The sequence below is a fragment of the Canis lupus genome, chromosome 2 (genome assembly GCF_003254725.2).
Source record: "Canis lupus dingo isolate Sandy chromosome 2, ASM325472v2, whole genome shotgun sequence".
Lineage (NCBI taxonomy): Eukaryota > Metazoa > Chordata > Mammalia > Carnivora > Canidae > Canis > Canis lupus.
In genome coordinates, this window is record NC_064244.1 from 80,749,705 (window position 1) to 80,775,803 (window position 26,099).

Sequence of the window (26,099 nt, forward strand, 5' to 3'; positions counted from 1 at the left end):
CTAAGGCCTCTGCCAACTTGTCTCCGAGTCCTACCTGGTTTTTCAGGCTCTGGATCTCACTCTGTTTGTCATCGATGTCTTCATCCAGAACCTGGAACTTTTGCCTGGACGTGGTTGCCTCCGACAGCCTCTGATTCAGGCTGGCCACTTCATTCTGCAGGTTTGCTATCACGGCATCTTTGTATTTGGATTCGAGTTCAAAATCCGAGAGACGGCTGATTTCTTTCCCCAGGAGCAGAATGATTTCATCCTGGGTGGAGGCCAGACGGGGAGTTCACTAAGGTGTGGGTCCGCGGGCAAGACCGAGCCCATTTAAAAAAAAAAAATATAAGGAAAACACGGTGTAATTCTTTTGGGAAGGGGACGGGGGGTGGGGCGGGGGGGAGGAAGGGGGCTTTCAAGGTTGTCTCTGCCACTTGGAAAACCTCACAGAGACAAGAGTTTGGTGAAAATGATATACTGTATACAGGCTCCTATAATAGATGTTTATACCTCACAGGCTGAAAATTTCCTTTCCTGTAAAATTATACTTTCATGTTGAGAACCACCACCCGACCTGGGAACTTTTGTTGCTGGGGAGTTTATTTATAATGTTTTTGTTTATAATATTCAGCCTAGCACGGTGGGGACCCAGGAAAGGTAGTTAGGACAATACTCTATTTGACCACATCCTGCATATAATGAGGACTATTATTCAACTTAAAAAATTTAATACATTCTGAAATATGTATTTTCATTTCCTCCCTTCTGGTGTTTCCTGCCTCTTTGCGTTATTCACGTAAAAATTTACTCCAGGTAACTGAGTCTGCAAAGCGAATGGGACAGGAACGGTGATTTATTTGCGTGGGCTCATGTAAACTTTGGGTTGGAAAAAAAAATTGCCGGCCGACTTTACCCACAGGCATAATTAACCCACTTCTCCATGTCTCCAAAAGAAAGAGCTCTGCAGCCCAAGAATTTGTTAGGCTTCCCCCCCCAAAAGAGAAAAAAAACCCCAATCTTCTCACCAGAAGTCATCAATAAAATGTCAGAAAAACTGAAAAACAAGTCCCCAGATGTATTTTCAAATGCAGCTACAGAATTTCTGCTTTTATAATAGTCCCTGCTCTTCCAGCAATTTTCCATTGGTTGGAAGGAGGTAAGTGAGTAATTTGTAGGCCAACTCATTTCCTGGGGAGCTGGCTAATTGGCCTCATGACCTCCCAGTTCCCCGACCCAAGGGCAGGGTTTCCATCACGAGGAAGCTTCTCTGGCATTGCCAGTTGCCGCCAAGGGCTTTTCTTTGAATCCCTACAAAAGCTTGTGGCAAAATTTCAAGGGTTAGCATCAAACAGATCCCACGCTCACGGGCTGCTGTGCCTGTTTCATCCGATTGCGGCCAGCCAGGTGCTGATTCACTGTGCAATATGTGAATAGATGTTTATGCGATAAACATTTACTGAGCAGCTACTATGTGCCAGGCCCTGTGCTGGGCCCTGGAGTATAGAGAAGCCCGTAAGGTGTGGTGTACAGTCGTGGTTGCTGCCTTTTGTGAAGACCCCAGGCTCTTCCTGGGGAGAGTGCTCTCCCTCCCATGGGGTCTTGATAAGACCGTTTGGTCACGTGCCCTGCTCCTTCCCATCCCACCTCCTCATGTGTCCGTGACCCAAGCTGGACAACCAGGGTTTTCTCAGAGATTTCATGCATCCATTACAGACGGAGAGGATCTTGCCTCCTTGTGGATCCCAAACTTTAAATTTATGGGCTGGTTTGCCTGAGTTTGTCCTTTCCCATGAAGCCAGTGTCTTGCAAAAAGCCAAACTTGGAGGGAAACAGAGGGAAGAGATGGGGAGGAGAGAGCACGCTGAAATGCTCACTCAAGCTCCTGTATCGAGCCGTGCCTGAAACTAGCAGGTTTTAAACATTTTTAAAAAGATGACCCCAAAAAATGCCTTTTTTTTTCCTCCCTTAAGCTAATGTGCTTATTGCCACCTGCATTTGAAGGAATCCTGGAAAGTCAGGGCATAAATGGTTTCTAAATAGAAAAGATTATAAACGTGGCTGCGATTCTATTTCCGCAGTTTTAAAACTGGGGTGGATGGAGAAACGACCACAGATGCTTTGCAGCTTCTACCATCAAGCAGTGGAATCTACGTCCCCAGCCCCTAAATCAGGGCTGGTCCTGTGTCTTGCTCTGACCAATAGGAGAGGTCAGAAGTGCTGAAGAACAATCTCCAGACAAGTGCTTAGAAGGCCCTACAGCTTCTGTTCTGGCCCTCCCGGAGGCCCGGGCCGGTGAAGAAGCCCCGGATGGTAAACCGAGTGCAGAGAGGGACCCATCACTCCAGGCACGCCGGCTGAGGTCCCAGACATGGGAATGAGCCATCCGAGACCACCGGCTGGGCCATGCCACTGGCTGATGACAGTTGCATGAGTGAAGCCAGGGGACACCAGCAGAAGAAGCTTCCAGGTCAACTTGTCAATTCTGGGAAGTAATAAGTTGCTGGGTTGTTTGTTTGTTTGTTTTTTGAGTAGGCTCCATGCCCAATGTGGAGCTTGAGCTCTTGACCCTGAGATCAAGAGTCGCAGGCCCTACGGACTGAGCCAGCCGGGCACCCAATAAATTGCCATTTTCAGCCACTAAGTGTTGGGGCGGCTTGCACGCAGCCGTAGAGAACTGGTAACAGCATCCGAGCCTGGCTGCTCGCCCCACAGCAACACCTCTCCAAGGTCTGCTCCTGGCACACCTGCCACCTGCAGTCACCGATGCCCACGGCTCTCCAGGACCCCAAGTGGTTCTGCTCCTCACAAATGCAGAGAATCGCCACAGGGCTCAGGTCCTGGTCTTGAAGGAGGTATGACATCGCAGGACTGCTTCTCTTAGGCTAATTTCAGGTTGTGTCTCTGGAAGGAGACATCACCCTGGACCCTTCCCAGCATGGCTGGGCTTCACCTGCTCTGGCTCGCACTCTCGCTTCATCCTAAACCTCTCTGGTTCTTCAGGGAGCCTCTGTCCTGGCTCAGTCTTCCACGTCAGTGCTCACTTCTTCCTGCCAGGAAACGGGTTTTCCCCACCACTGTCCCACCACTCAAGGTCACCGTGTGGGTGTCAGGAGCACCCGCCTCCAAGTTAACCAGCCCGAGGTTTGAATCCCAGCGCTGCCCTCCCAGGGTGCAACGCTGGGCAGGTTACTGAACCCCCCTGAGCTTCGGCTCCCTCATCTGTAAAGTGAGGGGGATAACACCTATTTTGGAGCTGGTGAAGATTAATGAGCAAATTGAACGTTAAGGGCACAGGACACAGTCCAGCCCGTGGTAGGTGCTCAATGCTTCGTGCTTGTAGATGTTGTGATTTGGGATAAAATGAGCAGTTACCAAACTTTTGGTTGAATGTCCCGGGACTAAAAGGTGGTTTCTTGGACATAGTGAAAAAGGCACTTCTAGAGCCCAGAGGACAAGAGGCAATCCCTCCGCAGGCTCTTCTGCTGCTATAGCTCTGTCCTTCCCGAGACCCCTCACCTTATCCTGCTGGGCTGGGTCCCGGTCCACGTAAATGTCCCTGGAAAGTCCTGCCCTGGAAATTCCTTCGACCACTGACTGTTCCGACAGCTCCACAGCATCGGTCCACACTAACGCACGGGATCAACAGAGAGCACACAGGACATTGTGAGTGTCCCCGAGGTCGGGAAGGATATTTTTAGACTACTTTCAGACTCTTTCCCTGCTGCTGTGAAACACTGCAAGGCAGTGTCTACATTCATTGCAAAGCGATGAAGAAGGCATCACTGAAGTATCAGAAAGGGAAGGGACTGTCCCTCCCCTTTTCAGGGGTAACCGCGCCGATTCGCTTTGGCGGGTCCCTTGCTAGGCTTTTTTGCTACACCGTGCAAGAGCTGGTCACCTTGGGCAGGTCACTTATTCTCTAAGCCTTAGTTACCTAACTTACATGTTATATGGGGCACTGTTATCAAGGGCACTCAGGATGAAATGCAGTAACGGTGTAGAGCAGGGGTCGGCAAACTATGGCACCAGGGACAAAGCTGGCCTCCCAGCTGTGTTTTAAATAAACTTTTATTGAAACACAGCCACAGTCATTCATGGACATACTGTCGGTGGCTGCTTTCCAGCTACAAAAGCAGGGCTGCGTAGCTGTGACAGAGACAGTATAGCCGCAGAGCCTAAAATATTTACAGAAAAAGCCTCTCTTTCCAGAAGAAGCTTCCCGCCCCCGAGGACTACATTAAGTACTAAATGTTAGCGATTTTTATTGCAATTATATCCTTAAAGAAAAAGCCAAAAATGGATTTCTATTGCAGAGATTTTTCTCCAGCTTGCTTTTTCACTTGACAACATATCAAAAACATCCTCCAATGTCCGTATTTGCAGCTATGCTTTTTTTTTTAAGAACTAGAAGTTTGTGCCTTTTAATTCCCTTCATTATGTTCTTTTTTAAAAAAAGATTTTTTTAAAAGATTTTATTTATTTGAGAGAGAAAGAGGGAGAGAGAGAGAGTGAGAGAGTGAGCACCAGCTTGGGGATGGTGGAGAGGGAGAAGCAGGCATGTCCTTGCTGAGCAGGGAGTCCAACACAGGGCTCGATCCCAGGACCCCGGGATTATGACCTCAGCCGAAGGCAGATGTTTAACTGCCTGAGCCACGCAGGTGCCCCAAGATTTTATTTTATTATTTATTTATTTATTTAATTTATTTGATTTATTTTTTTTATTTTTAAGTAATCTCTACACTCAACGTGGGGCTGGAACTCATGACCCTGAGATCAAGAGTTGCATGCTCCATGGACCGAGCCAGCCAGGCACCGCAGTCCATGTCCAAATGTGCCAAACATATTTAACTTGGATCCACTTGGTAGACATTTAGGTTTTCCTGTCTGTTTTTTTTTTTCCATCAAACATACCATGATTCACTCACATTAACACTAAATAAGTTTGTTTGTTTTGTTGTAGAAACCTTTTTTTTTTTTGGTGTAGAAACTTTTGAGAAGATTTCTATATTCCTGCTTTTGAGATCATTTGGCTCTAAGCGGCACGTTTGAAATTTCCCATTGATGGATTTCTGGGCATACACCGCACATTCTTGTCTTCTTGTGAAGTGAGAAATTGAACCAATTGTTTTCAAAGGTGATGAAACATTAATGAATGTTACCATTAACAATTAATGAAGTACACACTGTCACATTTGTGGACATTTATTCCATCACTTATTCACTTTGATTCCGCATTTTTCTTTATGGATTTCAGAGCCAATGATTTTCTCCCCCAGGTCTTGGATGTGTTTGTCGACTCCAGAAGCACAAGTGGACATAGTCAAAGGCCCGTGGTGCCTGGTGAACGCGTGGCCTTGCATGTTGGATGAGTGGCCCCGGGCGTGTGGAAGGAAAGGGGCCTGGGCTCTCATCCATCCTCCCTGTGTCGGCACCAGAACCGTCTGGGGTACACCTCCTGGTGTGGCTGGACCTGGGGTCACACCCTCTCCCCGGCTAATGCCTGAGGGAGAGACACTCAAGCCATGCACTGAAAGGCAAGTGACTTCATGAAGTGTAGAGGGGAGGAAACAGCATTCTAGGTGGAAGGGACAGTGACTGCCCAGAGTGGGCGGTGGGCGGGACCAGTGGGAGACATTGGACAGTCTCCAGTCCCATTGGAGGAACGTGGCCTGAGACCCTGCAGCAAGAAGGAACATGCCTGATTCCGGTTTGCCTGGGTTCTTCCTGGCTTTGGTACTGAGAGTCCCCATCTCAGGAAGCCCCGCATTGCCTGGCAAAGCAGGACACTTGGTCCCTTTACCAGTTTCATCAGGCAGCTGCTAAAACTCCATCAAGTGAGTCCCTAACCTAGTCCTTGGCAATCAACAGGAAGGGAGACACTCCACGGTGCACAGTCCATGCAATACCATCTGGTCCCCCTAGAAATAGTCCAGAAAAGAAAGCTCCCCTCCTACCCACCTACACAGTTGGCTTCCTGTCTCTGATGGAGGCCTACGGGGCTGTGGATGGGCAGGGCTTAGGGAAGAGGGCCTGCTGGGGGTGCTGGCCTCACAGCTCAGACAGCAGGTGTGCTCACACCACTCCTGAGAATGTGTCTTCCACATTGGGTCAGCATCCTGCGTGGGGAGCGAGTGGGCCCTGGGCCCGGGCGACTCCCTCTCTCTGTGGAATTCCTTCCTGCTTCCTCCCCAGGAATTCTGGAAGGCAGCTGCCTGCTAAGGGTGACGGTGACGGGAGGGGGCAAGAGCTGGGTGGAATAAGGGGCAGCAGAAGGCCTTCCCCGGGAGGGTCACTGAGCAGTGCAGTCTGATAGAAAAATAATGAGAGCTACATAAGACAATTTAAACTTTAAATTTAGTACTGGGCACATTAAAAAGGTAAAAAAAAAAAAGGTGGAACTGATTTTGAAATATATTCTATTTAACCTGGTACGTTAAAAAATGATAATTTCCACGCATCATCAAGACCAAAAAGATCAAGATATTTTACATTCTTTTTCTTCTGGGCACCAAGTCTTTGAAACTCAGGGTTCATCTTACACTTACGGTGCCTCTCGATTTGGAAGCTACTAAATTTTCAATGGGAAGACTTGATCTGTATTTGGGTTTCGCAAAAAAACGTGCAGTTGAAGAAGTAGATTTGCATACTCAAGATGTTCCAGGCATGCTCCAAGCCTTCCAATAACTGAATCAGGTATCGGTCTTGAAATTTAAATTAATGTAAATTATTATTATTTTTTTTAATTATTTATTTATTTATGATAGGTACACAGCGAGAGAGAGAAAGGTAGAGACACAGGCAGAGGGAGAAGCAGGCTCCATGCACCGGGAGCCCGACGTGGGACTCGATCCCGGGTCTCCAGGATCGCGCCCTGGGCCAAAGGCAGGCGCCAAACCGCTGCGCCACCCAGGGATCCCAAATTAATGTAAATTAAACATTTATTTCCTCTGTCACATTAGCTACGTTAGCTCAGTCTGCGTGTGGCTGGTGGCTACTGCACCAGAAAGCACGGGCCTAGAACATTTTCCATCTTGTGCTCCTCCCTCTTTACTTGATGTCTCATTTCCTGCCAATATCTATAACTGGATTTTTTTTTTGAAAGGAATTCAGGAGAAGTGGGATCCCCAAAAACGAAACAAAACAAAAAAACAATAATTCTATGGCACAGGCTTTTGACTATAACATCCAGCCGACTCCTGGAAGCCCCTGTGGCACATTCATGTCTGTCGCAAGGCCTGTGGCTTATTTTTTCAACATTCGGCGGAGTCTGTTTGATGCTATATATAGCAAGTTGTTTACCTTTCAGCCCAGGGGAAGTCAGTCGCCCTAATCAGGAGTCCCCCTGCCTGGGGTGGCCGGGCAGCATTACATTGGACAGGTGCAGTCCAGAGGCAGCTATGACACTTGACACTTTCCAAATTAGCAAGCTGAAGGCCAGAAATGAGTTTTTGTTGGTAAAAAAGGGTGGCCCATTACTGTGCATGCTCTATGAACAGGCTCCCAGTGGCCAAATGGAGGAAGAGACTGCCTGCAGGTGAGCTGAAGCACTGGGCAGCCCTTCCCTCATGCTCCCCAGGAGGGACTCGGGTTCAGGCTTGGTTTATTATTATTTTTTTTAATTTTAATTTAATTTTTAAATTTTTTAGTTTTTTTAATTTAATTTTTTTTCAGGCTTGGTTTAGATAACTCTAGATGCCTCTGTGACCTTGTCCTGGCTGTCTTGACTGAGCCTTTTCTATCAGGTGATGGCTGAAGCCCTTAAAGGACAGAGAGCCTGGACTTGATCAAACCTACAGAACAGGCTGAGTGAGGTTTGGGACCCCTTTGCTACTGGAGGCAGCATTTATCTGAGACTTGCTTTCCTTACACTCGGGCAGAGAGGGGCTGGAGCAGTCTCCCCCGCCCACCCCAAACATCTTTACTGGCTCCTGTTACCTTTCAATGAGAACCCAAGGGCCATGTATGACCGAACTGGCTTGCCTCAGTTCAAAACAAACCCTCTAGTTGCTGGATCATTTGGAGATCCCCGTGGGGAGAATTCTAAGGGAGGGATGGGATGGCTGGGGCAGTGGGAGGGCATGGGGCGAGGTGGTGGGGACAGAGGTGCTTTAGGAAGTTTCAAGCTGCACCTAATTGCCAAATGGGAGAGAAGTCGCTTCCGTGCTTTAACAACCGCCTGGCTCTCCTGAAACTTATCAGCTAATTCTCCGGAGCATGTGTGTACAGCATGTGTGCACCTTAATTGTGTCTTTAGGATTTGGACTGGGTGCCTCTGTGTGGCGGCCAGCCTCCACGATGGCACCAAGGGTTATTATCTCCTGGTATTCACACCCGTGGATTGTCCTCTCCAACAGTGGGCGGGCTTTGCAATGGTCAGCTCAGCTGTCATAACAAAATGCCACAGACTGTGCAGCTTAAGCAATGGAATTGTATTTCTTACAGTCCGGAGGCTAGAAGTCCAAGGTCAAGATGCCATCGGGGTTGGTTTCTCCCAAGGCTTCTCTTCTTGTAGCTAGCTACTTTCTTTCTGTGTCTTCACACGGCCTTTCCTCCACGTGTGGGCATCCCTGATCTCTCTCTTCTTATAAGGATCCCCGACATGCGGTGGCAGGAAGTTTTGCAACACATTGCCTGTGGTGATGGGGGAAGTAGAAAATGTTCCCAATGAACTGGGTGACGGAGCCTGGCACTTCCTGTGAACCGTGGGGGGGGGAGCTGCCAACAGAGGGAAGTTGAACCATAAGAAGCTGGGACTCGACTGGGCTGGAAGATTCTCTGCCTTGCCACGTGGCAAATGAAACCTAAGACACAGGTTCTGGGCAAAGATCAAATCAGACCACTCTCAGGAAAACATGCTCTGAAGACGAAGCTGAGTGTAAAACCTTTAATATCCTTTGTCGAGAATGCAGAACCATCGGAGCTGGTGTCTCGGAGAATGATTTGGGCCCAGGGCTTCTACGGAGTGCTATCCCTCCCACTCTTGGCAGAAGCCCCGGGCGGAGGAGGGCCTGTGTCAAAGGAATATGTGGGCATGGCTTTTGCCTGCTAGGGTGAACCTCAATAAGGAACATGACCAATGTGGACTGCTGGAGGCAGAGACGCACAGAAACGGAAGTTCTCATGTCTATAGGCAGGTAGCTGACTATAAAACCAGGCAGTTGCAAACGTGTGATACCTTTCATGGAAAAGATAGGAGGACCCACAGGGCTGATCAAGGAGCCAGAGGGCAAAGGCAAGAGCCACAGAGGGTCATTTTGGGGCAAGAATAGGCCTAAGTCCTAATCAGGGACCTTGAAACATTTTCCTGGCTGGATTTCAGAACTGCTGAAGGACTGAAAGGACTCCTGTGTGTTTGTTTTTCCTTTTTGAACAGAAGGCGTGTCCACCGCAGTATGCTATGCCTGGCCCGCCAGTGTACGTTGGGTGTGTGAAAGACAGACAACCCGTCTCTTTAGTGCACAGATCTTCAGACTGCTGGAAATGGGACTTGAGAAGCTGAACTTAAGGAACTAGCCCCAGTGAGCCCCATCGGTACCTGGACTTGATTTATATGATGAGATCCTGGAATTTAGGCTGATGCTGGGATGGGGTGAGACTTTGTAAGAACTCGGGAGAGGGGGAAGGAATTAGACAAGTGAGGTGGGGGTGTGTGTGTGTGAATCACTGAGGACCAGAGGGCACATTGTAGTAGCCAGGCTCCAAGATAGGGCTGCCAATAATTTTTGCCTCCTAACGTTCAGGCCCATGGGAAGTCTTCCCCACACTGGATAGAGCTGACCTGTGTCACCAATAGGATCTTGCAGAAATGACAGAGTGGCTTCTGAGGTTTGGTCCTAAGAGATGCTGTAGTTTCCATCTTGCTCTCTTGGATCACTTGCCAACTGCTCTCCACTGAGGATACTCCAGCAGCTCTCTGGATGGGTTCACATGATGAGGACCTGGGGCCTCTTGCCAATGGCCATTGAGGGTGCCATCTTGGAAGCAGATTCTCCAGCCCTGGTCAAGCCTTCAGATGACTGCAGCCCCGGCCGACAGCTCATCTGCAACCTTATAAGAGACCCTGAACCACCACCACCCTGCTAAGCAGCTCCCAAATTCCTGACCTGCAGAAACTATACCAGATAATTCATGTTTGGGGTTTTTGTTTTTGTTTTGCTTTAGGCCACTAAGTTTTGGGAGAGTTTGTCATGCAGTGATTGATAACATATACATTGCATGTTAGTTTTACATCAAAAAGACAAAAACTGAAAAAAAAAAAAAAAAAACCAAAAGACAAAAACTGTTGGACTCTGGTTAATGGTATATAAACTAACATATTAAGGGGCAAGACTACATGTGTGCAGTTTATTTTCAAATGCACCAAAAAATAAGATGGATTAATGAATGAATAGAAGGATGGATAGACAGATACAAAGAGTACAGCAAAGTGTTAATGGTGGAGTTAGGTGGGAGATTGTTTTTACTTTGCTTTGTGTTTGAAGATTTTCATATTTATAGAAGGTAGGGGGGGAAATGGCTGAGTAGTTTCATTTGGTGTTGATGGCACATAAGGTTTTTTTTTTTTTTTTTTTTGGATGAAGAAGAAGAAGAAGACGATGTAACTGCATTGCACCTACTCCTCCGTTTGCTTATTTCATGACAACAACTATTATTTGAATAGCTGAGGGAGGTGACCAGGTGAATGGTCTTGAGTGAGACCAGGGGAGGATGTGGAGACACAGAGGGGGATGCGGGGCCTGGGGCTGGGGTGCAGAGGACAGAGAATGGGATCTTCACATCACAGGTTTGGAGGAAGCTGCAATCATGCCAGGGATCAAGTCAAGCCTGCTGCTGAGGCCAAGAGGACAGCGACAGGCAGGAAGCTCCCCCACCTCCCCCATGGAAGAGGGTGAGGGAGGGAAACCATGAAGGCTGGCCCCCAGAGTGACCAGGCTGTGAGTGACGGTGACAGTGATTGAGGTAATCAGCCTTAAATTTGACTGAAAAATGTGAGATTGGACTAGATTGAATATGTCACATCGGGAGGTAATATTCCTCGATAAGCCTCAGCCTCCTCTCACCTGTAAAATGGCAATAAAATATTTAAAAAACTCCGGAGGCTGTTGTGGCCAAGGGGGATTTCAGTTGCCAATGTTTCTGCACATCTGAGTCAAAGTTGTAAGTCTGCATCCTGCTACACATTCCTATGTGAGCCCACACGCACACACCGACACACACCCACACCCACACCCTCGCCACAGGGCTGCTGATGTGTGCATATGTCAGAGCACAAAGTCTAGAGGGATAGGCCCCAAAAAGTCAACAGAGGTTATTGGGTGATGAGGGTGACAAATGATATTAACTATTTTCTTGCTTTCTGTTTATCCCCATTAAAAATTTTTTTTTAATTAATTAATTTATTTGACAGGGAGCCAGAGATCACAAGCAGGGGTGGGGGTAGGGAATGGTGGGGGGCGGGGGAGAAGCAGAATCCCTGGTGAGCAGGGGGCCGGATGTAGAGCTCAATCCCAGGACTCTGAGATCATGACCTGAGCCAAAGACCAACCAACTCACCCACCCAGGTGCTCCATCCCCCAATTTTTAATTTTTTGGGTAGGCTCCACATTGGGCTTTTGTCTCAACATGGGGTTTGAACTCACCACCCTGAGATCAAGACCTGAGCTCAGGTCAAGAGTCAGACACTCCTGACTGAACCATCCCGACGCCCCATCTCTGATTTTCTCACAATTGACTCCGTTCTACTTTTAGAATTGGAGCAAATAAGCAAAAACCAAGACTCATGCTGTGGCTCTAAACCCATTCCCAAAGCCACCAGCGGAAGCGTGTGTGAATACCTTGCTTGATGATGGGCGGCCTGTGAGTGCTGTCCACCACGAAGGAGAACATCTTCCCGCCGGCACTCACAGGCCGCTTGTGGGAGGCAGGCGGGACCATGGCGGGTCTGGGAAACCCCTGGGACCAGCTCCTCTGCGCTGGTGCTGGCCGGATGCTCGAGTGGAAGGGCATCTGTGGTGGAGAGGGTGACTGTTTCGGCTGCTGCATGGCCCGAGGTGGCTGTGGTCTTGGCCAAGGTACTGGGCCACTCATCCATGGGAAGGAGACCTATAGGGGCAGACAAGAGGGTCAGAGGAGGTTCCGGTCAGCTGAGAGTGGTCTCCACCCTTGTCTCAGCCCTATAATTGTCACCGTAGGGCTCGGCTTATAAGTCTCTTCCCCCAGGAAGCCCTCCCAGACTCTCCCCCAGTTTGGGATGGTGGTTCCCACCGTGGGCCGCATTGCACACTACTGCACCACCATTAATTGGGCGCCGCCTTCGTGCCAGGCATGCCGCCAAGAGAGTCACCTGCATGGCCCTATTCGGTACACCGGATGCTCTGTCAAAAGACTGGGGCTGAGCAAGACCTCGTGACTTTCCAAGATCGCTGACTGCCAGGGAGCCTCTGAGCTGGACAAATGTCACCTCTAAGAGAATAGGGCCTGTTGTCTATCTTGCTCCCCCCGTAGCCTCAGCACCTAGAACGAGTGCGCCGGCACATTCAGAGCAGGCCCTTGAATACTGGTTCAAAGAACGAATGAACAAATCACTGAGATTCAGGCCCAGCTCTAGGGCCCTCAGCTCGCTTTCCTTCCCCCCACACTGCCCATCCCTTAGGTCCTTCTACGCCTTCTGTCCTCCGAAGCCAAGAGCTCTGGGATTGGGCAGGGGTCCCGGCGGGCGTGTTGACCTTTGATCTTCAACACCTATCACATCTGATTCTTGGGAGATGCCAGGGGGATGTTTCGTCATCTGACCCGTGGAGACGTCTGCAGCTGCCGTCAGTGGGAAGCACACCCAAGTCCATCTAACCGCGGACAAGCATGTGCCGAGAGGTGCTGACACCTGGCTTCCCCCTGTGTCTAGTGGTTAGACCAAGACATCAGGGCCGGCGGTCATTTATTGCTCTTTCCTGATCCTTCCTCCATTCCTCTCGCCGAGCAGGAGGCCTCCTGATTCTTACTTCATAAACAAGGCTTGGTGAGGGTAAGGAATTTACCCAGGCTCAGGTAGTGGTGGGTCGGGAGCTGAGATCGAGGTCTGATGACCCCTGTTTGTCTGTCTGTGTGTCTCTCTCCTCCCTCCCCCTCTGTTGGCAGAAAAAAACCCACTAAGTTCAAATATTTGTCCCCTCTGCAGGGCACACGTCTACTCCTCCCTGGGCTCACATTTCTCCTACAGACGGAAGAATAAGAGCTCAGAGACACAAAGTAAGAGGCGGGCGCTTCCGAAATATGAGCACCGGCTCACAGAGCTCCCTATAGCTTCAGACGGATTTTGTTCAAGAGGAAGGTTCTCCGCTTGCTCAGGCTCCTGAACTGAGCTTTTAGCTCCAGCAAGTCGAGAATCCTGAGCGTGCCCTCCGAATACTTGGAGTCAGTGAGATCAGTGCTCAGAGAAATCAGGCTCCGGGCTGAGAGAGCACTCAGCCAATCCCACTCCCTGGCCCCAGTGATTGGCTCAGTGGTGGGACCCACTGAGAGCCAAGGGGCCCCAGGGAGCCGTGGCTGGACACCAGGATCTGGAGACACCTGCGGGACCTGGGAAGGTAGCCCACCTGAGGGAGCAGGGCCCAGGCATGGGGAGATGGAAGCGGTTGCTGTTTTTATTGTGGTAAATCCTACACGACATAAAATTCGCCACTGTAACCGTTTTTAAGTGTATGGTTCAGGAGTGTGAAGGACACTCACATTGCTGGACTTTTTTTTTTGTTTTTTAAGATTTTATTTATTTATTCATGAGAGACACACACAAAGAGAGGGGGTGGGCAGAGACACAAGCAGAGGGAGAAGCAGGCTCCCTATGGGGAGCCCGATGCGGGACTCGATCCCAGGACTCCAGGATCACAACCTGAGCCAAAGGCAGACGCTCAACCACTGAGCCACCCAGGCAACCCCGTTGCTGGATCTTCAGAAGGTTTCCATCTTGCAAAACTGAAACTCTGTCCCTATTAAACGACAATATCCTCTTCCCCCTCCCCTAGCCTCTGGCACCGCCCCCGCCCTATTCCACTTTCCGGCCCTATGAATCAGACTATCTAGGTACCTGGGGTGAGTGGAATCATATAGACTTTGTCTTTTGGTGACAGGCTTATTTCACTGAGCATCTTGTCCTTAAGGTCCGCCCGCGCTGTAGCAGGTGGCAGTATAACCCACCTTCTTGTATACCCCACATTTTATCTGTTCAGTGTCAGTGGGCTCTTGGGTTGTTTCCACTCTGGCTACCGTGGCCATGCTGCTGCGAACACGGTGGTGCCGGCTGGGAAGCTGGCCTTGAGCCCTGGCTTGGGAGGTGCCCCATGAGGCCAGCTAGAGCAGCACGGAGCCCTAATGATGAGGTCCCTAAAGGGGAAGGAGCCAGAGACACGTAAATGCAGCAAAGACTCCCAACTGGCTTTTCGGGTTCAAAAATAAAACTATGAAGCTTTTTGCTTTCTTTCTCAAGCTTGCAGAGTGAGGGTGGCTCTGGTTGGAAGGTTAAAGTTGATGTTCTCTGGTTGGCATGCTTGCTCTATAATAAGCAAGGTCAAAGTTTTCTCAGAAATTGCTGCCAGTAACTATAAGGAAACAGGCAGGGGTAAAGCAAACACAAGAAAAAGACTCACATTAGAAGCACGTTCTGGGCTGTGCTCCTGTTAGAATGTACACAGAGCTTGGGGTCAAGGTCAGTTATCAACAAGTCTGTTTTTAGGAATTTTAGTTTAAAAATACATGCTAATGCCTTTCCTCTTTTCTTTTTTTTCCTTTCTTTCCTCCCTATTCTCTGACCATATGGCATGTCGTGTGTTTTTTGTTTTGTTTTGTTTTGGGGGGAGCATGTGTTATGCTCCCGATTTCATCTACGCCATCTTTCAAATAGCAGGTTGTCAACCACCTGGATTAATCACGACACACCCACTGCTGGATTTATATGAGCTTTGAACAAACACCTGTCAATGATTTACTCAAGAAAACATAATCCATTTTTAAAAAATTATCTATCCGTTCTTTGTGTTATCTTTCCAATATGCGCCTGTAGCCCTGTAAAGGGTGCAGGTTGAATGGGACACTCTAAAATGATCAAGGTATAGGGTATCAAGGTATAGGGATCAAGGGTAGCATATAAGGCGCCCACGGGACGCACACAGTCTGCCGGGAAGCCTGGGAGCTGGGGGGAGAGTGGGGTAGACCTTGCCCTTGGAGAGCCTGCTGCGTGCTCTGCCGTCTGAACTGCTGACGCTTCGACTGCTCTGAGCCACCAGGTCAAGAAGGCGCACACATGCCAGAGACTGTGCTGTGCCCTTAACACACGTGTTCTCATCCGATAGCCAGAATAATGCCGGAGATGGGGATACATGTATACCTCCCGGGGTTGTGAATCAAGAAACTGAAGCTCAGAGAGGTTGAGTGACTTGCCCAAGGCCCCAAAGCCAGGAAGCAGTGATGCTGTTTGACTCTGACACCTGTGCTCTCAGAGCTTCGAGGCTACTTGAAGTCATGGGGGTGTGTGTACCCGCTTTCCGAACTCACCAAAGGGTCTTAAGTGATCGGGAATAGGAGATTTTCTGAGTCACAAAAAAGAAAATAAGAAAGAAATGAGGTGAACAACCACAAGTTGCATGGGCTGCTTGGAAACAGGATTTTCTAGGAACACCGACAACTCTTCTAGGGAAGTGTTATCCTATGGTACGTGCCACATGCTGGACGCGGCTCGGAGGACCCCAGCCTCCATGCGGGCAGGGCCAGGGCATGTCCCCTGTACCAGCGGATAACACTGGGGCCAGCCACTACCGGCTCATGAGAGCCAGTTACTAAGCACCCAGCAATTTCTCGAACCAGTGAATAAACACAGCCATTCATAAAAATTAAATTACATAAACATCCAATTAAATGATATTAGAAACAAAGGTTAACAGATAGTTAAATCTCACCCTTCCCAATTATCTTACTATATTTTATTATTATTCATGCTCTCGAGGTTCTTTAACTCTACTTGTGTGTGTGCTACCGCTCGTCTCCGCACCCCTGTATTCAGTGATGTCTCACTGGTCGCTTGACATTGGCCGTGGTGGGAATATTTACACCACAGAAACCAGGAAACACTGTCAATCAAAGCTTGACTTTTTTTTTTTTTTTTTTTTTTCTCCCTGCTCATCTACACTTAGGAAGGTTCTGGAGAAAATGTATGTATATAACAATGTAAGTTATATGAAAGCATGTTGTGTCTAGAGCCATTACGAGTAGCGCGTAAAACTGAGGAAGTGGTTGAAAACTGTTATCTGGTACAGCAAAGAGGTCATGGATAAACACGTGAAGTTCCAGCATACATCGTTCTCCTTTCACTTTTGTCTTGCTCATCAAGGCAAAGATATCCGCCCACGTTCAGGTTGGGGACTCACTCACTCATCCATCAGTCGCGAAGGTACGTTGGCTATGGGTGTCAGCATTCAGGCAAAGTCAGTGAAAGCGTGCTGTGAGAGTCGACGGGCTATACGGAACGTACGACAAAGAGTAGTGTATTTTTTATTATTATTTGTAGAGAATGTGTTACACGTTCTTTCTATGCTTACTTAACTTTTTTTCAGAGAGCTGCTTGGTAAACATTTACCAGCGGGGTGCTGGCCACAGCCGGCAGTGCCTGGTACGCGCTGTGGGCGTTCGCTGGCTGAACTTTGTGGAAAAACTGGCAGATGGAGCACAAGTCAAAAGGCCTTTGGCTGATTCTGGGGGTTCGGGCTGGGAAAATGCATGACAAGCCTGGCACGTCTTATAATTGTGGAAAGTAAGGAGGTCCTCAAAAGCCACGGGTGGGGACATGTCAAAGGACACAGCAACCAACCCAAAAGAGCGCCCAGTGGCCACGGCTGGAGTTATTTGAGCAACAAGACAGATGATGTAGTACCGGGTCATCAACCAAAGTACACACTGAATATACATGAGTTCATACTGATATAAATACATGCTTCAGGAAATACATAAACAGGGAAGGACAATCTTCCTTACAGAAGAATTTCACGTGTGTAGATAGGCCCCTTCCAGGAGGTGGAGCTAACTTCCCATTCTCTTCCCGCTCCTTCCTCTCCTGTCCTTTGGGGGTGGGTTACACTTATGACCTGCTCCCAAAGAATAAAGTACGGAAGGGGGAAAATAGTAATTTTATAGTGAAGAAACCTGGCAAATACCAGCTTAGCCAAGCGAAGAAGTTAACATCCCCCGGGGATGTCATGTGAACGATGAGTACCCCCTGATATGTGACAAGGACACTGAACCTTTGTGGCATGTTTTCTGAAAACCATAACCCCAGTCTACTCCGAGAAAAGGATCGGACAAATCGGATATGAACACAACATAATACAATACAACCAGGAATCCTGAAGAATGACACCTGCTCAGGACTCCACAAGACTATTGGGGTCATGAAAGCCAGACCGAGAGGCTGTCAAAGACCAGAGGAGGTTAGGAAGACACAGTGACGAAAGCCAGCGTGGTGCCCCGTGTTGGGTCCAGGAGCCTGAAGTTCAGTTAATAATCTCATGATTTGGAAAACCGTATGATGGTAATGTAAAAATGGGGACAATGGAGGAAGGGGTATACAAGAACTCTCTGTGCTATCACTGCTTTTTTTTTTATAACCTTTATATAAATTTAGAAGTTATTAAAAAATGAAAGTGTTATTTACTTAAAGGGAGGGGAAAAAAAAAGACTTCGGGTTACCAGGAAAAAAATGGTACAAAATCCTTATGCAACTACTGATGCAGCATACTCACGGGAGAGTTCTCTGGGACGGCTTCCAGCCCCAGAAGTTTCTTTCTTTTTTTTTTTTTTTTTAAATTCTTATTTATTTATGATAGTCACAGAGAGAGAGAGAGGCGCAGAGACACAGGCAGAGGGAGAAGCAGGCTCCATGCACCGGGAGCCCGACGTGGGATTCAATCCCGGGTCTCCAGGATCGCGCCTTGGGCCAAAGGCAGGCGCCAAACCGCTGCGCCACCCAGGGATCCCGCCCCAGAAGTTTCCTAAGTAAAGTTGAGGGCCGCACACCTGTAATGACTGGAAGGGGTGGAGGTGGAAGGCGCCACCGACCACCGACGGGTTAGCCTAGGCAGCACAGGTGTTAGCGCCGACAGCCAGCAGGAGGCACTATCTGGCCCCGGGGCCCACAGCCTCTCTCCCTCTGCAGCTCCTGGGGTCGTTGCAATAATTCCAAGGGGGGTAATAACTTTAAGTCCCCCAGAAAAGGCTCAATCGTGTCCAAGATGTTCAATGTGAGAAATCAGGATTATACATTTGGAACAGGGACCTGACACGTTATATACAATTTCTGGAGCTTCAAGAGGTGGGTCTGTTTGAGCTGCTCAGAAGGGTCCTTCATTTGGATTTTTACCAGCCGGGTTAAGTTGGAGACGCGGCCCATCGAATTTCCCCACTGTCTGCAAGTCTTCTAGCCTACGGTCTTTCCTTTCGAGTTCTAACTAGCTTCCTGGTCAGTCCGTAAAACGGGAAAGAGAGTCTAAGGAGAAAAGACCCAGATTTTTGCAAATAAGCCTTTTCTACCCCTAGATGAGGTCTCCTCCAGTTCATTCTTGCCAGATTGAGAGACTGAAGGGATGAAAGAATGAATGGTCACCCATGAAGTTGAGAAAAGGGAAGCAGCAGTGTGGTTCCAGCTTGATCACAAAGGGTGTCACCTGCCGGAGGAAGCCAGAGGCAGCCGAGCTTGGTCCCTTGGTTCCCCGGGTGGGGTCATTTCCCCAGGATGTGAAGGCTTCACTGGAGCTCTTCCCTCTGCGTCCCCGCCCTGCCCTCCGATGTCATCTGGGTGGCCTGGAGATAGACATCTGACGACAACACAGACCTCCACAGTCCTCTTGTGTTTTTGCTGAGGACACCCTGCCTGGAGCCATGGGTTGCCCACACTCTCCACTTCTCTGGCCTCAGAACATCTCCTTCGACAAGAAACACCTGACCTCAGGGTGCCTCACCATGTCAGCGGGTCCCACAGGAGCTTGACCAGCAAGAGTTTTGTTCTAAAGAGTTCCTTTGGTCCTTTGGTCACTGGTCCCTCGAGCCTGGGTACAGGCAAAGCCACATCTTCTCAAGAATGGAATCTATGCCGAGGTGCCATGAGGATGGAAATGCCACCCTTCCCCAGGATGGACCGTGAGCTTCTCATCACATGCATTCGCCAGGGCTACTCTGCTTTCTTGGGCATCGGTTTGGGATTTTCCAATGGAAAAGTGGATTATTTCTCATTTTCTTCCCCAAATTCCTACTCTCAAATCCTATTAGTTCAGTTTAGGCAGTGGGAATGCCTCCTAATGTCATGGACATGTGGGGTCTCTCTGTTTTGCCTAGCCCTCATCCATTCTCCATCTTCTGTGTGTACCTTAGTCTTTGTGGAGGAGAGCCTTTCCCTTTCCACATAATTCTGGTGGGGCTGATCTCTTCTGCTCCAGGGGAGAGACCATGACCCAGGCCGGGCAATCAGGGCATTCCATGTCTTTGGCCTCAGTGATTGGTTCAAGGATAGGCACATGATCCAAGTCAAGCTAATTAAGAAATTTCTTCTTTTCTTGGAGCTACTAAGTTTAGAGGGTGCTGGGGCTGCTGGTGGCCACCTCAGTATAAGGGGGGCAAAGGGACTGCCTGAGATTGTGAAGCTAACAGAGATGAAAGAGACAGATTCCTGACCATTGTTCAGGCACCTGGATCCAGCTGGGCCTGAAGCTGGTGCTTTTGGTCTTTTCAGTGACAAGAGCTCCCCGCCACCTCCCCCCACCCCGGCCGACCCCTGCCTTAGGCTAGTTTGAGTTGGGTGTCTGACACTTGCAAACAATAAAGTTTCCTGGAAAATAAGTTTATTGAGACTTTAGCACAAGCATCAGTGCATAGTCAGAATGAAGGGTGTTATACAGGTTACGATATACTCAAACACAACCCACCAGAGTGTAAACATGCACCACATTCATTTATCTTTAAACTTGTAAAGGTAAAGCAGTGGCCCAGAGAAGAAGTGATCTAAGATCAAGGAACCAACCACAAGACACGCAGTGAAACGTCACACACAGAAACTTTGAACAAATACAGTTTTCTAGCTACAGCAGACTTCAGACTACAAATCCCAAGTATCTTTTCAAAACTCGTACTGGGAAGAGCGTTCCCAAGTTTTAAAAGAAAACTTCCCCATTGAAGAAACAGTGAAATGTATAATATACAACTGCGGTGTGTATTGCACGTTAATGCCTAGCACTTGTATCAGCCAAATCTCAATGCAAGTCTATTACGACGTGTGCAAATGCATATTACGTATATACATATTCAGAACCACATATTTCCAGCTTTTTGAAAAAAAGATGGGATGAAAAGACTGTTTGAATCTATTTTCTCAGCTTGCCTATTTTTAATGATTCCTCAGTTAACCAGGTAAAAGGAACTAAGCAGCACGTTCCTGGAGCCCAGCAGGGCTTGAGCTGGGCCAGCTCCTTCTCCCTGTCCTCACCTCCATTCTCAGCTTTTCTTTCAGGAACTAAAGTAAAATAGGAGAATCAGTGGAGCCGGGGGTTATAAACAGAGGCTGGTAAATGTTTTCTGTAGAGCCAGACAGTAGATATTGCTGGCTTTGCACGCCGCAGGCTCCACCCAACTAGCTCTGTCGCCGTAGCAGGACGACAGACGTGGGTGACATTGACGTGACACAGGACGGCTGGTTTCCCATAAAACTTTATTCACAAAAACAGGTGATGGCCTAGATGCGGCCCGTGGGCTGGAGTTTGCCAATCTCTGGTTAGGGGCGTGGGATTGAGCATCACATGCTCCCTCTTTGTGGCTGACCATCCGTGGGCCCTGACGAGTGCGTTCCTTTTGTGCCTTGTCTGAAGAACCGGGTGGTAACGGCCACTTCCCAGCCCGTGGGACGTGAACAGCGAGTGCACACCCCAGCTTAGAGTCCTTCCTCGGAGGGGCCACGCACCCAGCAGGAGCCAGCAGGCACTCCCAGTGGGGAAGGGCGGGACTGGGTTTGCCCTGGAGCTGCAGCAACCTCCAGGGAGAAAGTTAGGGGAGGCCAATAGGGAAGCCAGTAAGTGCAACTGCATTTTCTTCTACTGTTGGTGGCTTTCGCTTTGGCCGCCGTGAAAAATCTTCCCCAACAGCACGTGGGACGGCAGGTTGGCCTGGGACCCGCAGGACTTGCCTCCACGGCCCTGCAGTGAAGCCCCCGCCCGAGCCCTCGCAGCAGCAGCAGCAGCAGCTCGGCGCCCCGGGCCACCGGCAGGAAGAGCCCCTGGAGCCTGGGGGACTTGGGAGAGCGACCTGTCGGCCCTGGCGCTGGCTGTAACCCTAACATACGCCGGAGGAAGTCCCAGGAAAATCGCTGGGCACCACTCACACGATGATGGGGTGGTCCCCATGACTCGTGCAGAGATTCTCAAGGGAGAGGCAGGGCGCCCTGTGAGTAACACACCCGCCTGGTGGACGCTGGAAACGAAGGCTGAGGGAGGTGCCATGAGTCGTGGCTGGAGTGCGGACTCGGGCCTGCGGACCCCCAAGCGCCTGCTTTCCTCCCTGGCTCTGCACACCCTCCCGGTACAGCGGGGACCCGCAAGGGCTGCGGGGCTGCGTCACGTGGGATGTCGTAGGAGGTACCCAGGTCATGTGGGAGAGGGTGGCTGGACGAGGTACAGGGCCGAGCAGCCGAAGGCAGGGGTGGTCACGTTTACCACCGTGGGGGCCCCCCTACCCACCCCTGCTGGCCCCGGTGGGCGAGGTCAGCCCGGAGCCCAGTCTTGGGTGGCCGCTGTTGGGACCACGCATGGGGAAGAGGAAAACTGCTTCCGAGGGCTGCCAACCTGTGCATGAGACAGTTCTGCACATCCCTTGGGGTGCCTGGCTTACCTTTCTCCCTTCTGGGCATTTCCATCAGACCTGCCAAATTTCAGAACAGAGGAGGACGCGATTCACCTGTTTGGGTGAGGTGGGTCTCCTCGCCTTTCCGGCTGCCCTATCAGGATGCCAGCGCCGAGGCTTCCACACCTCCCTGTCTGGGGACCAGAAGGTGCTACACGGGCAGCCACAGACGAAAGCCGCGACATGGTGGGCACACCCGGGTCGGACTTCGATGGCCTGGTGCTGAGGCACAGGCTGTTACTCGTCTCCGGCTGCTCCAGGGCCACCACCAATGGCCCTGCACCCACGTCTTACACAGCTGGGCTGGGGGTGGAGGTGGGCGCCGTCCACGTGCACCCTGGCGTGAATGGTGACCCTACCCCTGTGCCGCACAGAGGCCCTAGGTTCCGCTTCGGTGAAGGAGCTTTGATTTACAAAGTGTGTTCCCAGACGTACCCGGGGGCAGGTGCCAATGCCTCCCGTCAACCAAGAGGGGCTTTTGGGGGGATATTTTTTCATCTTGGAGGTCGTTCTGCAGGTAATCTTCATGCACAGGACTCCACCTTCTGGCAGGGGACGTCTTGGGAGGTTTGCAGTCCCAAGGAGCACCCACCGAGGCGTTGTCCTGGCCGCGAACATGCTCGTGTGCTTGATTCTGAAGCGGAGTGTTACCGTGAGCTGTCACGGGGGCCGGACGCGGGGCCACGCAGTTTACATGCACTGCCCACCGAGTGCCACGGTGGCTCCGTGTTAGTGCCCCGACGTTGCAGGCCTGGGAGCCGAGGTGCGAGCGCGAGGTGACGAGTGTGCGAGCCTGCATGAGCGCAAGAGCGGGCTGGACTGCGCTCCCGTGGCCTGACCGGGACGCACAGTCCACCCACCGCGACGTCTGCTAACACGTGTGGCTGCCTGAGCTCTCGCCACTCTCCACCCTCACCCCCAAGAAGACGCTGTCACGTGCCTTCTGATTGGTTACGGTCGCCACCAAGCCTGGAATAAGTGTTTTCGTTTGGGAACTCTTCAGCCAGGAAGAGAATAGCTCCGGTCATGCCCCAGCCTTCTGACACCTTGATGATCCTTCTGGAAAACACTACCTCAGTGGTGGTTGAGGGGGGACACAGTGCCCCTCACCTGGGACCCCAAAAACCAGTCATAAGCAAGAGCACGCAGCAATCAGGATGGCCACAAATGTCTTAGAAAAGCTGGACCTCAAAGTATTTAACGAGAGATGCCCTTCATCACCTCCTCTTCCTTCCTTCCTCCCGTCCAGCCTTCCTTCCCTCTTTCCCTCCGTCCCTCCTTCCTTCCAGGCCACAGGGCTGCCCTCACGCAGGCCCTGCAGATGATGCCTCGGGGGATGCCTGCATGAACGTCTCCCAAACTAGGAATGCCCCGAGCAGAGAGCACTTTTGGGAGGACGGAGGAGGGAGGGGGAGTCCTGCGCAGGGGGGGGGGGGGGCGGGGAAGGTGGCTCCCTGGGGAGGCCCAGGCTGCTGCAAGCGCCCTGGGCACAGGCCGGGGGATCATTTATGCAGCTGCTTGCGGTCACTTAGGAAATGAAGCGGGACGCACACGCTTGGAGAAATAAGAATTTTTAAAAATTCGTGTATATTCAAGCGACCGCAACAAGTGTGCTTTGCTGTGTCTGAAGACCAGTCGGTGATACTGCGCTCGCTAGCGTTAGATCAGATGGCTTTGTCCCCTCTAGGTCCCCGCGGGTGGGGATCCAGATTACTTCGGCGCTTGGCCAGCTGTGTGACGCTGGGGAGATGGAGATGACTTAACCTCTCTGAGTTTTGGATTCCTTGTCTGGAAGACAGGGATCATGAGAGAACCCACCTCGCAGGCCGCTCTAAGTGTTAAATAAGAGAAAGCAGGCAAATTGCTGGGCACAGTGTCCTTCCTCTCGGTGGGTGACTCCTGCTACTCCCCCCGCCCCCCCGCCCTTTAAAGCACCTTCTTCTCTAGTCAAGATTCGAGGTCTTCATCACCATCCATTACACTTAGTTCACATCAGAAGCACCTCTAAAAATGAAGTGCCCCCCCTTCTGTATTTGTACCCCCAGGTCCAAGACACCCTTGTTCACAACTGACAACAGGCGGGCAGAGCCATCGATGGATAAAATGGCTCGACAAAGTGGGGTGTATACACACGACGGAATGTTACTCAGACGAAGGGGGGACTGTGACACGTGGGGGACGTTACGCGGCGTGAGTGAAGCGACACAGTCACGCAGGGAGGGATGCTCTAAGATTCCCCTTCCACGAGGTGCCCGGAGCGGCCAGATTCACAGAGACAGAACGAATGGTGTGGGGGGCGGAAGGAAGGGCGAGTCTCTGTCTACGGGGCTCAGGGTTTCAGTCCGGGCAGACGAAGGGAGTTCTGGAGATGGCCCAGGAGCCGCGGGAGTGTGAGGCCGCAGAGCCGTATACTTAAAAACGGCGAAGATGGCCAAAGTTTTCAGCATTTGACCACAGTTTTTCAGATTAAAAATGGAAAACAAACCAAAAAGACACCTAAGGACCTCCCTAAGGTTTTTTGTTTTGTTTTGTTTTGTTTGGGGGAGTGGGGAGGGTGGTAACAGAAATGGATGGAAATAGTCTGAAAGCAGAACGGGACGGACGCCTCACTCTGCAAATGTACAAAAATGGGCTGAACTGTCGGCTTCCTGTGAATGAAGTTCATTTACGTTACGTAAGTGAACTGAGCTCTTAGCTCGCTGAGAGCAGGCGAGCCGACGGATGCCACGCTCACGAGGAGCCGAGCGGGTGGTGAACGCGTTGGCGGCCTTGACTGTGCGATGGTTACCCGGCGGCCCACGGATGTCACAGCCCATCAGATTGCATCCTTCAAACACGTGCAGTTCATTGTGTGTCAGTCACACCTTCGTAAAGCTGCTTCCCACCCCCACCACCTCTTTTTTGTTTTTAAAGTAGGCTCTACGCCCAGCTTGGAGCCTAATGTGAGGCTTGAACGCGGGACCCGGAGAACGAGCCCTGAGCTGAGATCAAGAGTCAGACGCTTAGCGGGCTAAGCCACCCAGGCGCCCTCCGTAAATCTGTTTTTTTTTTTTTTAAAGCACAGTTTTCCATATACAAATGAACTCATATTTTCTTAAACAATGCCCCCTTTTGATGGATATTTAGGTTTCAATTTTCGTGTCCCTATAAATACCATTTCCATAAATATCTTCTTATGAAAAAAACGCAGACATTGTCCCCCTTCCCCCTGCCGGCAAGCCACAAAAGGAGAAGTTCTCAGGGTGGGGGCCTGGGAACCTGTAATTTTGTTGAACATTCCAGAAACATTCTTATAATCAGACTTGTTTGAGAAACATTGACTCAAACTTCACCAACTTGGATTTACAGGTTTGGAGTTTGAAATTCCATTTTCTTTGGTTCTTGGGGGAAAAAAATCTGTAAATGCTCTGTACAAGGGATTCTAAATTTAGGGTTCCCTTCTGTTGGGGGTGCATCAGAATCCCCAATGCAGACCCCACTCCCAGAGAGGCTGTGTAGCGTCGCCAGATTTAACGTAAATAGAGAGATTAAAAAATAAAAAATATAAATGGGACATAGGGTAACCAATTAACTCTGAATTTCAGCCAAATACCAAATAATGTTTTTTAGCATAAGTGATTCCTTGCAATATTTGGGATAAGCTTATACTAAAAAATTATTTGGTGCCTATCTGAAATTCAGATTAACTGGGTGTCCTGTGTTTTATCTGGCAATCGTAAGCCATGAGTCCTCGGGCCTGTGTGAGGCCCAGGGATCTGCACTGTTGGTCTGCTCCCCACAGGGTTATGATGTATGGGGGGGAGGGGCAGGCTTTAGAACCCGTGCTGAGGACTCTGGGTCAGGTCAACACCTTTGGGTCAGGAGCTGCCCCAGGACCCTGGCGCGTCCCATGAACAAACACATCTTCTGAGGAGGATAAGACAGCTGAGCAGAAAAATCCACCCACTTCTTCGAAGTCAAACATGATGGATGTGGCATCCTGGCCCACGCAGCTGGAGGGACATCACTGATCTTCTCGGGGTGCATATTTACAGCTGTCCATGGGCTCGAAACCCCAGGAGTCTGTCTAGATCCTCTAAATTTTATTTATGCTCAGCCTGTCCCAGAAAGGAATTTAAGCCTTGGAGGCCTCAGTCCACGTATCGTTCTTGGGGGCGCGAGTCAGATAAATGCGCCAACTCACTGGGACCCACAAGGTG

The 26,099-nt window shown here is 50.1% G+C and overlaps 1 protein-coding gene and 1 long non-coding RNA gene across 9 annotated transcripts in view; one reads left to right on the top strand and one right to left on the bottom strand.

Moving 5' to 3' along the window:
• Positions 1–26,099, bottom strand: part of FHAD1 (forkhead associated phosphopeptide binding domain 1) — a 122,366-nt gene that overhangs the window by 73,410 nt on the left and 22,857 nt on the right. For all 7 annotated transcript variants that reach the window (XM_049106984.1, XM_049106990.1, XM_049106982.1 and 4 more), the window contains exons 4-6: positions 11,817–12,084; positions 3,499–3,608; positions 35–250 (exon numbers count right to left, since the gene is read on the bottom strand). In XM_049106984.1, coding sequence (XP_048962941.1) covers positions 35–250; positions 3,499–3,608; positions 11,817–12,084 — 594 coding nt within the window. The remainder of the gene's footprint in view (positions 1–34; positions 251–3,498; positions 3,609–11,816; positions 12,085–26,099) is intronic.
• LOC112660007 (uncharacterized) lies at positions 8,590–11,273 on the top strand. 2 transcript variants are annotated; one of them, XR_004813432.2, is made up of 3 exons: positions 8,590–9,581; positions 10,563–10,659; positions 10,766–11,273. It is a non-coding gene; the product is annotated as an uncharacterized LOC112660007 (long non-coding RNA). The 2 variants fall into 2 exon arrangements; XR_003136638.3 differs by having other exon boundaries at positions 8,596–9,571; positions 10,766–11,272.